Below are 17,854 nucleotides of genomic sequence, written 5' to 3'. Positions count from 1 at the left end.
CCAATGATTTGCATAGGTCCTGGTGCTCAGTGATTGTCTTTTGAGACTTGTCTAAATTCTCGTTTTTCTGTTTTTCTTTGTGAAGCTCTGACAAATGGTGAGTCATCCAGATGCACTTAAACACTATGACGGAAAGCTGTGCTTTGAGTCCATTCCTTGAAGTGTTAGTGATAAAACTACTTTTAAAAAAGCTTTGCATCAGTTTTTGTGACTTCTTCCAAGGGGTCCTATCTTTGGCCTTTAGAATAATAAGACATAAGCTCTGTCTCTTCTTGCCCTTAGATCTCCCTGAAAGCCTCATCAAAACTTCAATAAATCAGTGCTTTTCAAGTGTAGTGTTTATACAAATGCACTCGAAATCTTATTACAATCAGATGCTGCTTCAGAAAGCCTGAGAATCTACATCTCTAAACAGCTCTTGGATGGTTTCAAGGTTACACATGGAGTAGCAATACTCTGGTCTAAAACAATTGTCAGAGAACAGGGCTTGAATCCTCTCATCATCTTCAGTTTTCTTCTGGGTAAGGTTGAGTTTGCCAAAGACTTCTTTCAAATGCAGTGGTCTGTGAGTTTTTACCACACCCCACTTAGTGTCGTTCTTGGTGGTTTAGCTGTATAGCATCTGCCTGCAATGCAGGAGATGCACAGGAGACCGGGTTGGGTCAAGATGATCTCCTGGAGAGGAAATCGACAGAAGAACCTGGCGGGCTACAGTCTATGGGGTCGAGAAAGTCAGACATGACTTAGTGACTAAACAACATGCTGATTGTAGAGTACTGGATTTCAAAGCAGACATGTGGGCTTGAGTCCAAGCTACCACTATCAACTATCTGACCTTTGGGAAGTTGGAGAAAATAACCTTTTGGTCTCAGTTTTCTAATAAAAAAAAAAAAAAAAGACATCCAATGTCTGTGTCTAGTAGTTGGAAGGATCAGGGGATCATGAGACAGTATGGACTTCTGGTTATGTACCATATTTTTGGTACATTGTTTAATGTCTATTATTACAATTTAAGGTTTCACTAGTTCTTTTGACATTTACATCAGAAAGTTGCAAAATTGTCATATGCCTAATTTAATAATAATTAGTATCCAGTAATATCTATTAGGTTCAAGGCACTGGGCTAGATATTTTATACCTACTTTTCAGAAATTCTTGAACACTGAAAATAATTTTTTTTCTTCCTTTTATAATAGCCAGTGCTGGTGAATATTATCTTTTGCCTTCTCGTTGTACAAGTACCCATCAGGGAAGACACCCTTCATCAGAGGATATCCTTTCCAGATAAAGTTAAGACTTTTCAAAGGTCAAAGCATATAAGAAACTATCCTCCCCACATATCTAAAAATTAGCGGTCAGATCACAGCAGAGGATTCCAGGATTCCACTGAGAACATACTGACACGGCCCTCAGTTTTCTAATTAGTGATATGAGAGATTTTGACTTATTTCTAAATCTTGCTCTCAAAAGCCTCAAGGATTCTAGATGCCAAAGGCTGTGAGCCTGGATGGGGGAACACATAGAGATGTACCCACTAGTAGCTAGGCTCACGTGTTTAACATACTGGGTTCGAAGCATGAAAAGACATATTTCTGCTTTTGTTGCTCCAAAAATGTTTGAGAGACATTTGAACTGTAGTTCCTAAGGCAACATACAATGCACTCAATCTGTGAAAAATACGCTTGTCTGTAGATATGTGACTCAGTGATCTCAAAATCCATAATGAGTATTGGGAAATATACGTTATTATTTTCCTTTCTCTAGTCCAGGCTGACCAAGGGAATCTTCTTTAGTAGACTGGCTCCTGGTAATTTGGAAAGGTAGAAAGTTTCAGGTAACTTATTTTTATCAACCAGCAGAGCCCTGCTGAATGCCATGCTTGGCTCATTGACAGGAAACACCCAGAAACAGCATTTGTAAGTAAGTATTCAACCAGTATTTTGCGAACTTGTGTTCCCAAGGGTGTCCCATATGAAGAGGTTTCAAATGTTCTCATCTACATTTTTTTTTTTTTAATAGGAGGAACTGCTGTGTTTTCCAGTTTTAAGAACTCAACTTTTCTGGACCAAGAAATTCCATTGTAAGTTTAGCATAGCTTAATTTTCAAGTTTTGGAGTTATTTTGTATGGAATGGTTTAGAAAATCGAGCACTTCCACATCACTGCCAAATCATCCAGTTTAATTCAAGTATTTACAGGTCTATCGGAAGAACAGAGACATTACTTTGCCAACAACGGTCCGTCTAGTCAAAGCTTTGGTTTTTCCAGTGGTCAGGTATGGATGTGAAAGTGAAAGTCACTCAGTCGTGTCTGACTCTTTGCAACCCCATGGACTGTATAGTCCATGGAATTCTCCAGGCCAGAATACTGGAGTGGGTAGCCTTTCCCTTCTCAGAAGATCAAGTTTCGCATAATCTCTATACTTAAGAACATCATATAATGATCATGAGGAAGGGTATGTTTTCTCCTTTAATATATAAATAACTCCAGGGTAGAACCATGCATTTAGAGGATGTTAAAGAATGAATCCCATTATTCCTGGGCAAGGAGACATAGACACAAAAGCAACACAGGTGGATTCTCTAAACCCTAGAAATGTTTATTAGCAGATTCATTCATTTAATGAAAGGGCCTGACCCTACTGTAGACCAAGCTCTGATCTAGTGCCTGGATTCCGATGAATAGGCAACATGTCCCACACACAGAAGGGGGAAACAAGTAAAAGTATTTGTCTTGAACAAAAGCAACTTAAATTCCACAAAGGAAATAAGGTATCCCCAGTTCATGTCACTATCTTGTGGCTACTTTCTGGTACTGTTTTAATTTTTCACATTATTAACTAAACTTTAGATTTTCTTTGGACGTCATCACTTTTTCCATTTATATCTTCTTTCCTTTCTAGAATGCAATCCAGGGGTCTAGTCTTCCAAGTCTCCTCTGATCTGTGACTCTTTCTCAGTATTATTTTTCAAAACTTTGACAATCTTGAGACGTACTGACCTAGTATCTATCCTGTAAAACGTTCCCCATCTGGATGTACCTGACATTTTTCTGATGATTAGACTGGATTTATGGGTTTGGGGAAATAAAACCACAGAGGTGATATGCTCTTTCCATCACATTGTCTTACAGATTACAAGACAACTACACAATATCCATGATGATAATTTCTATCACTTGGTTAAGATCTTGTCTGCCAGCTTTCTCCTCTGTAAAGCTACAATAATTTTTCTGAACTCTATTTTTAGAAGCTAGTCATTAAGTCTAGCTCATCCTCAAGTTGGGAAGGGTTTAACTCAAATCCCTACAGGAAAAAATAATAAAATATCAATTGTTATTTGAAATTCTTCTGTACAGAATATTTGTCTCTTCTCTATTTTACATTTATTTATATAAATGAAATTTATCGCCATTTCCTTGCATCAGTGTGGTTATGGACATTTTACACTTTGGGTTATAAACCAATTAGCCAATGCTACATGACTAAAAATAAGTCATCAACATAGATGTTTAAAGGATTCCAGATTTGCCTATTAGGATATATATAATGCCTTTTTAAAAAATTATTTTTAAAATATCAGTTATAAGAGATTCCATCTAGGTCAGTTTCTTCTAATCTAACACTCTCAAACAGTAGCTGATCCACAGTGATCTCTAATACCTATCCTACAGTCCTTTCCTGCTTAATCATATGGGAATTTATTCACATTACTATCTTTTTATTCCAACAGATTTTGTCATGAATTTATTCCATCTCCTCTTGACACGGAAGAAATTTGCACAAATCAGGTTGTGTGCCCAATGACTGTTACTAACCCATCAGGCTTAGTTTTTGCAATGTGATTTGTTACAATCTAATAATCCACTTAGCACCAAAAAATAAACACATGATTCTCTTTTTTGAGGGAGAAAAGTAAAATTTCTAGCTAGAAGTCAGAGTGACCACGTGCTCAGTTGTGTCTGACTCTTTGCAGCCCCAAGGACTGTAGCCTGCCAGGCTCCTCCATCCCAGGCAAGAATACCTCCTACTCCAGGGGATCAACGCAGGTATCAAACTCCTGTCTCTTGCCTCCCCTGCATTAGCAGGCAGATTCTTTCCCATTACCACCGCCTGGGAAGCTAAACAATGACCAAAAGGGTCACAAAACTAATAAACATCTAAGAGGATTATGTGTATGCTGATACGTCTTCCTGGTGGCTCAGTGGTTAAGAATCTGCCTGCAATTCAGGAGCTGCAGGAGACACGAATTCCATCCCTGGGTCAGACGATCCCCTGTAGAAGGGCGTGGTAACCCACTCCAATACTCTTGCCTGGAGAATCTCATGGACAGAGGAGCCTGGAGGGCTACAGTCCATAGGGTCACAAAGAGTCGGACATGACTGAGCACGCATGCTCTTCTTTAACAGTACACTTGTGAACTTTCATGTATTTATTTATTTCAGGTAAGCCTACATACCTTTTTTTTTTTTATAATTTGTTTATGATTTATTTGCTTCCTTTTCCTGTAGACATCTGCATTCTTATTACTTTGACAATTTTTATTTACGGTTGCACTGAGTCTTTGTTGCTGTTCATGGGCTTTTATTGGCAGCAAGCAGGGGCTACTCTTGTTGCGGTTCATGGGCTTCTCATGGAGGTGGTTTCTCTTGTTGAGGAACACACACTCTAGAGTGCACAGGCCTAGTTGCTCAGAGTCACCTGGAATCTTCCGGGACCAGGGATTGAACCTATGTCCTCTCTATTGGCAGACAGATTCTTATCCACTGTGTCACCAGGGGAGTCTAGTACCTGCATTACTAGTAAGTACCAACATTACAGTTGCTCAGAAAAGGGTCCAATTATCAGGAAAAAGTTATCAATTCTGTTATGATTTCACCATTCAGCCATACCCAAAATGACCATTCACGGTACCTGAAACTTTTGATTTTTCTCTATATGAATCCAAGACAGCTGCCCTCTAACACAGTGGATTTTCAAATACAAAGACTAAATTAAAATGTGCTAAACATAGTTTATTTTTAAAGTAATTTAAAATACAGTGTAAACATACATTAAAGAAATTGTGGCAATTCAGATAAGAAATAACATGAAGTTATTTACATGTTTGTATATGTATGTGTGTGTGTATATATATATATACACACAAAGTGCAGATAAATACAAGATACTACAAAATAAACAAAAAATTCAATATGATAATTTACTAACAATCATTTTCATATTTATTATTTAATTTGTTATGTTAATTAATGGCTTCAGACAAATTACTAATACTGACATATATCATCTAAATACTCAACTTTTATATAAACTATAGTACCTCAAATTTAACAGCATATAAACAGGATTTGAATTAAAAAAAAAAAAAAACAGCCATCTTCCCTGCCACACTCCCAATTTATTGTAAAGGCTTCAGCTTAGAGTTCAAAAAGACTCTTGAAATCACAGCCCTCGATTTGTGATGACTTCTCAGCTGTTAAGCATAAATCATGACTGAAGATACAGAGGCCGACACAAAATCCTCAACATTCTGCACATAAAAAACAATGCACACTGTTAATCTAAGAGACAATGGATTCAAGGCAAAGCTGGGCTCTGGAAGGGTAAAGACCTTGGGAAACCTTGTCAAGAGATGGTACAAAGGGGAGAAAGTGATCATCTAACTAAGGTGGGGTAGGCACCTCCTCCAACATCGGAGGTCCTCACGTGGCCCTGGACATGACCATCGTGGATGGTGGAGGATATCTGTGTTTGTGACCCTTGTAAACGGCACTGCCTTTTGAGACTCTTCAGCAAACACAAGAGACTCCATTTCTCCCTATGGCACCAAAGAAAGAATGTCCAACCTCTGAACGTGGCATGTCTCCTGCGAGTGCCACGGAAAGAGGATGACCTGTTAGACTCCCTAAGTCATGCAAGTTCTAAGTTCTAAAGTCCCTAAGTTCTAAACTTTGGTTGAGAACATGTAATCAGTTTTCTGCCTATGGCTTGCTGTGAGTGCTGTCCATGTACTTGAGATTTCTTGTTTAAAACAGTGAAAGCAACAGTCCAAAAAATAAGCGAAAAATCCTATTTATTGATCTGATCCTCTAAAAGACCATGCCATTCGTAAATGTGAATTTGTCCAAGGTTACTACCACATAATTTGGGGCAGGGAGATACTGGTGACAACAAATGGATACAGTGAATGTGGTGAAGAGATGTGAGAATCGTTGACAAATACCCGAATTATGTCTGAGGATTAACAGGAGACAGGTAGGATACAGATTATACAGACGTCTATTCAATAGGCTACTAATTCTCTGGGAAAAGTGTTTTGATTTTGGAAGGTAAGCAAACAGGGTAGGAGGCAAAACTTAACAGCAATATCTACTCAAAGTGGGAAACTTATACTAAAGAGGAAAATAACTTCCGGACAGTAATTAAGTCTCTACTTTTTTCCTTTAGCAAATGACATGACTTTGGGGTCTAACTCAGTGATGTTAGGTCATAGTAACAGCTGTGAATTACAAAGGCATTGTAAAACTAAAGAACAAAACGCGTTCTGTAACGAGTCCACCTCTAACTTCAGTCAACAAAGTACAAATCAAGAAGGGGTTCTAACTGCTGATTAAGGCATGCAAAATATCGAATTGGGGGCAGGCATACTAAAAATGGAAGGGATGTGAAGAAAGGCTCTGAGGGACCCTTGTAAACCAGCATCCTTGTGAATGAGACACTGCACATCAGACACGCACAGACCTGAAGAAGGCCGGGAGTGAGCAAGCTAGCAGGTTTTATTTCCCAAGACTGCAGTGCAGATTCAGTTTCCGGACATCATGGTGGATTTTTAGGGGGCATGCCACACTAAGTAAAAGCTATTACCACAGAACAGGAAATAATCCCCAAATCACTATGTCTCTTTGCCTTCTTTTCCTATTTGAGGACCTGGAAACTTTGGAAGGTGCATTTGAAAAAAAAAAAAAAAAAATCTCTACCCTTCCTGGAATTCCCTGGTGGCTCATACGGTAAAGCATCTGTCTACGATGTGGGAGACCCGGGTTTGATCCTTGGGTTGGGAAGATCCCTTGGAGAAGGAAATGGCAATCCACTCCAGTACTCTTGCCTGGAAAATCCCATGGACAGAGAAGCCTGGTAGGCTACAGTCCATGGGGTCGCGAAGAGTCGGACATGACTGAGCGACTTCACGTTCATGTTTCCTGGAAGAGCCATCAGGTGAGCCACTGTTGGGATGCCTGGTTATATCCATTCACAGTGTGAGGCACAGAGAGTGCATACAAGGGTAAAACCACTCCCATCCATCAAGGAGAAATGGTACTTCCTCATGCCTCACAGACTTCAGAGCGATACAGAGATCATTTCACTGCTCAGGCATTTACACAAAACAAAAAGCCTTCACTCAACTGACTACTGCTTATAAGCCAGCAGATATGGTACAAGAGTCACCTGTGAAACACAGCAAGGTTTTGTCTTCAAGGCTATCTTCATCTAACAGGTGAGAGGACTGACTTGGACTCATTAGTCTCACCCTCCTTGTTCCACTGTCAGAAGTGATTAGGGTGCCCATCTGGCCTGTTCCCAAGGTGTGGATGTGGCAATTCTGTGGTATCTTCATGAAGTCTCTGAAAGGCTATGGGTTCATTACTGAAACACTGTTGTCATTTCAAATGTGATCTTCTTGTAGTGACTGACATGTACCTTCTGGTGTAATGAATATTCCACGTGATCAAAGCACATGCCCTGATTTTCTCAATGTTCATAAATACTTTCATCTGTTGGAAACATTTCTAGGGAAAAGCAGCTTCATTTGAGCGCTAGCATAGGGCCATGACTTGCTTCCACACACAATCAATGTGAAGGGAAAAGAACCATTCTCACAAATCTGTGAGATTAAAACTTCAAACAAAAGCACACTTGGAACAAGCACTTTTGCAGCTTGTTTCAAAAAAGGGACCATATCAAGTACTGTCACAATATATGACTCACCATGAGGAAGGAGAGGGGCTTCATGCCCATGACTTTTAGAGCAAAAGGTTTAATTCCTCACTGAGCATCTGCAGAATTAGCTCACAGACAACTCAGAGGCAGGAACACGCTGGCCCGTGTTAAAGGAAAATGAAGGTTGAGATTTCTCTCTGCAGCAGCAGCAAGTTAAGTAGGACTCTGAATCACTTTTCAGAGTCAAGTTGGTCTTTGAAAGAAAATCAATTTGCCTTAAGAGACTCTAATTTAGCAGGATGCCAGATGCTAGCAAGGGTGCTTAAACTGAGGGTGTTGTGGATGAAGGGCCTGGTCCCTTAGGGAGACTACCTCTGTTCCAGCAGAGGGCAGTCAGGATGTCAGCAATGCAATTACTAAGGACCACCAAGGATCTAGAGGTCAAGAAGCTCTAGCGACACATAATCATAGTGTACAAAAATCAACAGTAGCAGGTAAAAAAAGAAAAAAAAAAAAGGAGACAAAGGTACCAGATATTTTCATTATATTACTAATTTTTACAACATTAAATATTTTCCATTTCTTTATTTCCATACTGATATTTATTTCCGGTTGTAATCCTGCCTACTGTTATTCTCTTTACCTTTAAATCCTAATCCATTATTCCACTTTAAATTTTAAAAGCTCCAAGGCATAGTTGTGTATGTGTTTGTATATAATTTAACCTAATAACTCTAGAAACATTAACTTAAAGTAGAAGAGATGGAGATTACAAATCAGTATCATGTAAGAAGAACTGTCTATAGTCAATACCTGAGTGTCTATACAGTGAAGAACTTCGAAGTAGCATGTACAATACTGTGGCCAAGGGGGCCAGTGCTGTGGCAATCGATGGCAGAGAACCAGCTTTTGGGAATCTTGAGAAGAAAGGCTCTTTGCCACATGCAGATATGTTAGAAATAATATGAGGATTATTAAATAGAAATAATAGAAGACGTGGTCAACATATGACCAGATAATTATGGTATATATAAATGGACAGTAAATACCTATTTCTATGCTCTATAAATACAGTGAAATTTCTATTAAAGGCTGTAAATCAAAAGGCATAATGGAAAATTATATATGATTTTATTCCTGCTCAAGATGATGAAATAATTTCAAAATAATTTAAGACTCTTGTACCTTTATGTAAAGATTTTGCCTCAAGGAATTATAGACTTTAGAAGGCACAGTGTTCCAACCACTGTCTTAATACATCATCTTTATCATTTGGAGCCAAAAGGGTACCAATAAAATCCTTGGACACAGAATAACAAATAGAATTTAAGCTGTATGCTTGTATACTGTACTTTTCCATCGTTTTCCTATCATTGTAATTATACATTTGTGATACCATTATAATGATTCTAGCAGAGGATATGTGCATATCACTTGTCAGTATTTATATGTTAATGGAATAAAATTTCATAAAATCTCAAAGTAATACAGACAGTTTTAAACATCCTCCAAACCAGGGATCAGCAAACCATGACCCATTAGTCAAATCTGGCTTGCCATCTGCTTTTGTATGGCACATCAGCTATACATTTCTATTTTTAAATGATTTTTTAAAAGTTAAAGAAGCTTAATATCTTATGGCACGGCAGATTCAAAATTTCAGACTTCAGTGTCCTGAAAGAAAGCTGTATTGGTACACAGTCACACCCACTCACATGTTGTCTGTGACTGCTTTCCACTACAATGGCAGTATGGACAGTGTGATGGAGACAACAGGTCCTGCCAAGCCCCAAATATTCACTATTAAGCTTTTGCAGAAGTAGTTTGCTGATCCCTGCTCTAAGCCCATAGATGTCATCTGGAATGCTGGACAGAGTGTTTACAGCGGAATCAGTGTACGACTTAACTTGGTTTCATTTACAGACACCATATACATTATTGCTTTTGAATATTATCATCTACTTGGTAAACAAATAAAAATAAACTTATGTTTAAAAAAACCCTTATTTCCTTGAAATGTTTAGGACCAGCAAAACAATCATATATAAAACCAGTATATTTTTAAGAAAAAATAATAAATGAACAGTTTAAATTACAATTTTTTAGCAATGATTTCAAGGTTTCTCAGGGAATACCAGACAGTAAAGGGCAGGTCTTAAAAGTCTTACAGCGAATTTCTGGTTTCCAAATTTCTGGGATATAGTACTTAACACCGTATTTGAGATTTTTATAAATGTTATGAGAGACATTGTGGAGAGTTACTAAAAAAAAAAAAAAAAAAAAGGCAAGGGATGGGGATAAGCTATTACAAAATAAGAAATCAGCCCAAGATAAAAAAGAATGGCAAACAATTTAAACATTTTTTCCCTTTCTGTTAATAGAGCTACATAGTCTGCTTTGGAAACTGGCTAGAAATGGATTATTTTTCATTTTAATGGGCTGATCCTCATATCTGTGTCAGATAAAAATCATAGCACTTATTACTTGTTACCATGGATACCATGAAGATACTGCCGTCCACTAAATAGCATTAGAGGAAGACAACATAATTTTCTGGGACGAGTCCTGTTTTGCCTTCATAAGTTGCCTTCAACCATCCTGGTTCCACTGATGGGTACACTGGCAAAGATAAAAATACATTAATAAATATCACTCAGTCAATATTAGCTTCAAATAATTACACACACAAATGGGTAAAGATCCACATCAGATTTTATGCATATACTTAAGCTGTCAAAACAATGTCACAGGACCTGTAATGCCTTTTGCATTCATATAACCAATCACTCCAGTCGGGAAGATCCCCTGGAGAAGGGAATGCCTACCCACTCCAGTATTTTTGCCTGGAGAATCCCATGGATGGAGGAGCCTGGTGGGTTTCACAGTCCAAGGGGTTGAAAAGAGTCGGACACGCTGAACAACTAACACTTTCACTCTCTCTCTCTCTCTCTCTGACACAGGAGAGGAAATCTGTTCCAGAGGAATTTAATGTGTTTACTTGCACAGCTACAAAAGGCAGGGCCTGGGCTGGATCCCGAGTCTCCTATTCTGCTTTAGACTGCTCCTTCGTCCTTTCATGATTGTAACCTTAGCGCGGGGAATGGGTGGACTTACCGTTGGAGAATAGCGCCCCCTGTGGGAAGGAAAGCTCATGGCTGTGCTCTGCTTTACAGGAGTACATGGCTTTGGCTTGGCTGAAAGAGCAAGAGGCAATCTGTGAAAACCACAACACTCAAGGATGTTTGCACTGGACACTACTCTTAAAAAATGATTCTAGTTTTCAGTTATAATTGAAGCATAATACACACAGTGTGCACACAGAAACGTGCATAAGTGCATTTCATAAAGTGCACACACCCGTGTAACCAGAGCACACCGATAGCACCAACAAAGCCTTTCTCATGTTTCCAGGCAATGCTCCCAAGAGTAACCACCTGGCTTAGAACAAACGAAACAATCTAGTTTTAAAGAATGCCAGGATTTGTTAGTATTCTGCTAAAGAGGCTATTTTTCAGCTCCACAGGGGTTTACAGGTACGTTAAAGCACCATGTATTTACTTGCTACTTTAATTTCAGAGTATCAGATGTGAGCTCCACATATTAAAAGGCCTACAGGGTATGGAAAATTAAGTGGGCGTGCTATAAGAAAAACAATAGGATAAGCTGATGATAAAGGGGAACCAACAACAGCCTCACTGTCAGGTAGACATGGAGCCATGTCCTTGTAAACCACAGTATACGCAGCTCTTTAAAAGGGAAGCCAGTACTCATCTCCGACATCTGCTCCCATATGGGAGTTCAATCTTCCTGTAGGCAGATACTCTGGCTTTTTTTAAACAGGAGCCAGAATTCCAAGTTTTGTATGAGACCTCCTTAAAACGATCTGAGCTAACACTAAAAAGCCATCCTCCGAGGCTGCTAACCAGGTCATATAATCAGTGAAGTCGCCTTTACTCTGCAACAGCCGACGGCCTGACTACACTCCTTCTCACCATCTCTCCTTCAACCAGAGTCCGAGCCAAGATCATCTCTACCATAGCTCACTGAACGGCCCCCTAACTTCTTAAATCCTCCGTGTTTTTTCCTCTCCTGTCCCCTTGCCATCCCTTCTACACAGAGCAACCAGAGGGCGGTTTGAAAGGTTTTGATGATCACATGATCTCCCTGAAAACAACCTGTCAGCTGGTTCCCAACTCTGGCCTCCACGCTGTGCCCAACCAGGTGCCTGCCGGGCTCTCCTGCTTCTCCTGAACCTGCCTCTACGCACCTGCTGCACTTGAGTCACACTGGCCCGCCTCTTCCTCTTCAAACACGCCAAACCCATTCCCTCCTCAGGGCCAGCTGAGATTCTTCCTCATCTTCACTCAGCTCTGGCCTTCTAGTTTACCTTAAATCTCCTGAGTTTCACTGAAGGCCAGGTCTTCTCTGCAACACACTCTAAACAGCTCCCAGGTAACGTTCACATTCCCCTGTTTTAAGTCTGAATGGTACTCTGTTGTCGTTGTTGAACGTAACCTCTATGAACAATGCCTGATGCTAACTAGTAACTCAGTAAATATTTGCTGAATGAATGAGTTAAAAAAAAAAAAAGCGGGGGGAAGATGTTGTGGTCTCCAACCTCTTCGGCAGCAGGGCCAGGCTTCATGGAAGACAATTTTTCCACGGACTGGGGGTGGGGGGTGAGGAACGGTTTCAGGGTGATCCAAGCACATTACATTTACTAAGCCACCACCTATCTGTTAGGAGGTGGAGCTCAGGCGATAGTGAGAGCAATGGAGAGCAGACGTAGACATAGACGGGGCTTCTCTCGGTTGCCCACCGCTCACCTCCTGCTGTGCAGCCCTTCCTGACGGGCTGCCGCCCGGTACCAGTCTGTGTCCTGCAGGCTGGGGTCCCCTGCTCTGGCCTCTTTTTTTTACACGATGAGTCCTTTTAAAGATTCAAGGTACCCTGTCTTTCCTGCCTGAGGTCCCAATACTTGATCTGCAAAGAGGCATCAGCAGTATTTGCATTTGTATGCTCTCAAAGCAACAGTGTAACATGATGATTACATTTCTCTGTTGGAACAAAACTCTGCATCTTATCTCCATACTTCCAGAATGAGGCTCGGTCACCTGAACCAGGGTTTCCAAGAGGCTACTGAAGATCAGAAAGGTTAGAGAGGAGAACTATGGCCCTGCCCCCAGAGTCTTTTTCACATGAGGTGGGTCTCAGGCTGCACTTTCAAGAACTTGGCTAGGAGAGTTTGCAGCAAGCAGGTTTAAGAAGGACCACCAGCCCACACAACCCCACTTCCCAGTTAAACGTGGTTTAAAAGAAGAGCTGATGAAGTGGACGCAGCCCGAGAAGGACAGAGTTTCACACTAAAGAGGAGCCATGAGTATGCGTGCGGCACGTGGGTGTGTTGCCTGACAAGGGCTGGGGGCAAGGAAAGGGTGCTGCCAAGTTACAAAGACTTCTGATAATGAGACTCTGGGGACCTGACGTAGAAAGAACGTTAGTTTTTCACAGAAATCTTCCAGTCAAGTATACTCATTTGATCTGATATAATCTGGTGTATCTTGATCTGATATTCATAAAGAGAAAAATACTCTTCACTATCATTTATATATGGAATCTTAGGAAAAAAACAACAAATGAATATAACAAAACAGAAACAGACTCACAGACACAGAGAACAAAGAGCTGTTACCAGTGGGAAGAGGAAATGGGAGAGGGGTCAAACAGGGGTGGGGACTAATGGATAAAAATTACTTTGTATAAAATAAATAAGCAACAAGGGTGCACTGTAAGCACAGAGGCAAATAGCCATTATTTCATAATCACTTTAAATGGAGTATAATGTACAAAACTATCGTATCACTATGCTATAAACCTGAAACTTACATAATATTCAGTTTTTAAAAATGCATTTTCCAGGGACCACTCTCAGACTTATTATACTAGAATCTCAGGTATGCGAGTGGGGGCTGGGAACTGTTATTTAACAAATATAACCTTAGGTGATGGTTCTTTTTTCTGAGCTTCACTGAGATATGACATACAAATAAAAGCTGGATATATTTATTAAAAAATAATTTTATCTGATATCTGATACAATTGAAGGTTGCAGAGCCATTTCTCTAAAAATATGTAAAGACTTTTTGTCAGATTTTCTAGCAGCAATGATTTCCACCAATAAATACTGTCTTATTACCTTGAATCATTAAAATAAATTAAGAGATACGTAAGGAAACAAATTCCAGAGTTATAGAAATGTTTAAGATATAGTAATTCTTGCAATGATATATCTCATACTTCAAATGCAACCTAATTAATTTATAATAATATTTTAGATATGAGTATTGTATGAGATTGGATGGTGAGGGAACACATGCAGAACAATATCACTAAATGAACGGATATGTTAAATGTGTCAAAATACACAGCACAAAGTAATATCTGTTGCAACTTTCCAATTATCTGTGCATGTGACTTAAACAACCATAATTTTCTTCCATTGAGATGTGTAACTACAGGTTACAGCTCAGTTCAGAGCTCTGATGATTTAATGTAGAATTCTGTGACAGTGGAGCTTTCTTTCCAGGTGCTAATGCTTTTTCTTTTACTGTCTTGGTGTATTGAAGAAGACGTGAAAATAACACTGTCACCTATTGAGTCTCTGTTCACAAGATTCTAATATCTTTTGAAAAGGATTTTGAGGATCCTGCTTCCTGTCGCATTGGAGAGTAAGGTGATGATGCTCGCTATCCTGAAAGCTCATTTCTTCCCTTATAGTTTTGAAGATGATCTGTCCACAAGCCCCATTCCTAATACTAAACGTTGTCTAATGCCAATGAGTGAACTCACACAGGTTTGACAAGGTCAGTGTGTGAAATTCACAATACTCATCTTAATCATAAGCAAAATAAAAAATTCACATCAAAACTGATGCAATGTTTTCTGAAGGGCCACTTAACAATGATACACGCGCACACACACACATATGCCATCTCTCACATATATTTTTTGTACGCTAAGAATTTCACTTCTGAAGAGCGCAGGAATGCACTTCTGAGGGAGTAGAAGATATAGTCAAAAGGGTAGCAAAGAAGTAACATACACAACAGCAAAGCTAAAAACAAACAGATCGCAACAATCTAAGTGTTCATCAGTAGAGAATTTAATAAATAAATTATGCCAAATTCAATAAATTAGTAGGTAGCTATTATGAATAAAGCTACAGAAGAATACATCCATGAGCAGTATTAGGATGTAAGGCAAATATTTTACAGAAAAATTAGTTACTGGCAAGACCTTTAAACTGACCAAGATAATTTGCAATAAATACTCATAAATAATGCAATAAACACACATTTATTTCTTGGTCATTGGTTGGAGATTTTTAAAAATTAGTTACACACCCTTTTCTTAGGTTTTTGTCAACAAAAATGAGCTGTTTCTGGCTTGGATGTCTTAGTGTTGGATGTCTCAAAGCTAATCTCTCATGGGAACCTGTAGAGTTAAAGCTGCTATGTCAAAGAAAGAATATTGCAACTCTAATAAAAATGAACTGAACACATGAATAACAAAGTCTTTTAAGGTTAAAATGTTTTTTATCTATTTACCCAGGAACTCTGTTGAGCGTCTACTTCGTTGGGCACCAATGTAAGAGGAACACCATGAGCACCACCTTCGTGGGTCCTTTTCTGTGTTCATTACAGAGGAGTGGGTCTCTAAGTGCTCTCAAGGGAATCTGGAAGGAGCGGCAGGCGGGACCTGAGAGGCACTGCTCTGACAGCTAATGTAACGTGTATGAGGGTCCATTTATTTTCCACTATGCCAGATATTAGGGCTTCCCTGTGGCTCAGACGGTAAAGAATCTGCCTGCCATGCAGGAGACCCAGGTTGGATCCCAGGGTCGGGAAGATCCCCTGGAGAAGGGAATGGCAACCCCCTCCAGTGTTCTTGCCTAAAGAATTCCATGAACAGAGGAGCCTGGAAGGCTACAATCATGGGGTCATGAGTCAGACGTGACTGAGTGACTGACACTTTCATTGCAGATATTTAGGAGATCTGCAGAAACGTAAAATAATGTGAGTTCTCAAGTTCCAGGCAATGAGCATCATTAAGGGACAGAGCTGACTGCAGCATGGGGTGGGGCGGGGTGCACGGGAACAACAAAGGAACATACTTCTCTGTGGCTTAACTCAGGGGAGGAGGAGAAACAACTCCTGTTGTCTTAGAAATATGATCTTTGGAAAAGGGAAGAAATGGGAAGGTGAGACCCTATGAGGACCTTGGGGGCAGGCACATAAACTTTCTAACTAGGTTTTACAGAAAACAGTGATCCCCATATACTGGGAGTCTTGTGATCATCCAGACGATTTCAGTCATACAATGAGTTTGGACTTTGAAAGGAAATCTACATATTTCCCTGTCTAACCTCTATAATGAAGAAATGAAGGTCAAGAGACATTAACATTATGGCAGAGTCAGGCTAAAACCTACATCTCCTGATTGCTGACCTAGTGAATATCTGGTGATTCCACTTAAATGTCACCTGTAAAATCCCAAGATAACGTCACTGAGAAAATCACTTCTACTATTAATAACAGTTGACTGTTAATGAGAGTGAATAATCACATCTACACAGGGCTATTGTTATGTTTTACTTATATGAACTTATTTTTATTTTAAATAAATTCATAAACATTTAAAAATTTTCTCAGCTTAAATTTCTAATACCACAAGTTTTAATAGATATAATTCACACAAACAAAAGCTCCTTGGAGATCTTCAGTAAGTTTTTTAATTGTGTGTTGTTTTGAGACCAAAAGCTTTTGAGAACCACTGTCAACTGATAAGATTCAATGGCTGTGCATCAAAATGCAGTTATTCTTAGGGGATGAAATGAGTGGTGGTTTTCATTCACTTTTTTAGCATTTTAGTTCATATTCTCTTAAAAACAGAAAAATCAAGCTATTCTTCCTAGCCATGGCTTCCTTTGTCTTCCTTATGAGTGTTCTATCCCGGGTGTCTTACATGCGTCACTGTGCTCTGAACCAGCGACCTACAGCCTTTTATTTATTTATTTTAAATTGTGTATTTATTTATCCAGCTGTGCTAGGACTTAGCTGTGGCAAGTGGGATCTTCAGTTTTAGTTGCAGCATCAAATTGCCTAGCCAGGAATTAAACTGGGCCCCCTACGTTGGGGGCACAGTCAAAGCCACTGGACCACCAGGGAAGTTCCTTTACAGCCTTTTAAATGGACAAATTCACTAGCCGGGAAGACTGTGCTGAGGTTTGTTTTGTAACTATAAAAAAATTTTTGTTTTTAGATTATTGTAACAGAAAATTTGATTACTTATAATGAGCCAAGCATTCAATTCTTTTTTTTATTTTTTTAATTTTATTTATTTTTATTTATTTATTTTTTTTTAGTTTTTTATTTTTTAAATTTTAAAATCTTTAATAATTAATCCTCTTAATTCTCAAGCGTGTAATTCTCAATTAAACCTTCAGAAGATACTAGTATACCTTGCCTAAATTATACTACTTTAAAGTGTATTTCTCCACTGCCCAACTGTAACTGATTGAGACAGAGGTGAAAGCTTTAAGGGTCCTGTTTTCTGTAGACTTTTGTAATGCTGAGACAGAGCCTAGTTCCATTTGCCTCTTGAAAGCATTTTATAGGCTAAGAGAAACATTTAGTACTATGGCATTTTTCTCTATTCCAATGGCTCTCAAAGGTTTTGATATACATAAGGATCACTTGGGGAAGTTTTCAAAAATACATATTCTCTAGGCCTCAGTCTCAGACACTACAGTGTATATAGTCTGAGAAAATTCAAGAATCTTCATTTTAACAAGTCTGGCACATCAAGTTCCTTTGACAGAGAGAGCGACCCCTCCCACTCCACTGAACCCAATTTC

The 17,854-nt window shown here is 39.2% G+C and overlaps 1 protein-coding gene across 1 annotated transcript in view; it reads right to left on the bottom strand.

Moving 5' to 3' along the window:
* Window positions 8,374-17,854, bottom strand: part of ARHGAP42 (Rho GTPase activating protein 42) — a 331,634-nt gene continuing 322,153 nt past the window's right edge. Inside the window, exons 23-24 of the mRNA XM_013969404.2 lie at window positions 11,053-11,132; window positions 8,374-10,557 (exon numbers count right to left, since the gene is read on the bottom strand). Of these exons, the coding sequence (XP_013824858.1) occupies window positions 10,469-10,557; window positions 11,053-11,132 (169 nt within the window). The 3' untranslated portion in view covers window positions 8,374-10,468. The remainder of the gene's footprint in view (window positions 10,558-11,052; window positions 11,133-17,854) is intronic.

The sequence above is a fragment of the Capra hircus genome, chromosome 15 (assembly GCF_001704415.2).
Source record: "Capra hircus breed San Clemente chromosome 15, ASM170441v1, whole genome shotgun sequence".
Classification (NCBI taxonomy): domain Eukaryota; kingdom Metazoa; phylum Chordata; class Mammalia; order Artiodactyla; family Bovidae; genus Capra; species Capra hircus.
This window is presented reverse-complemented; position numbering and strand designations above follow the sequence as displayed.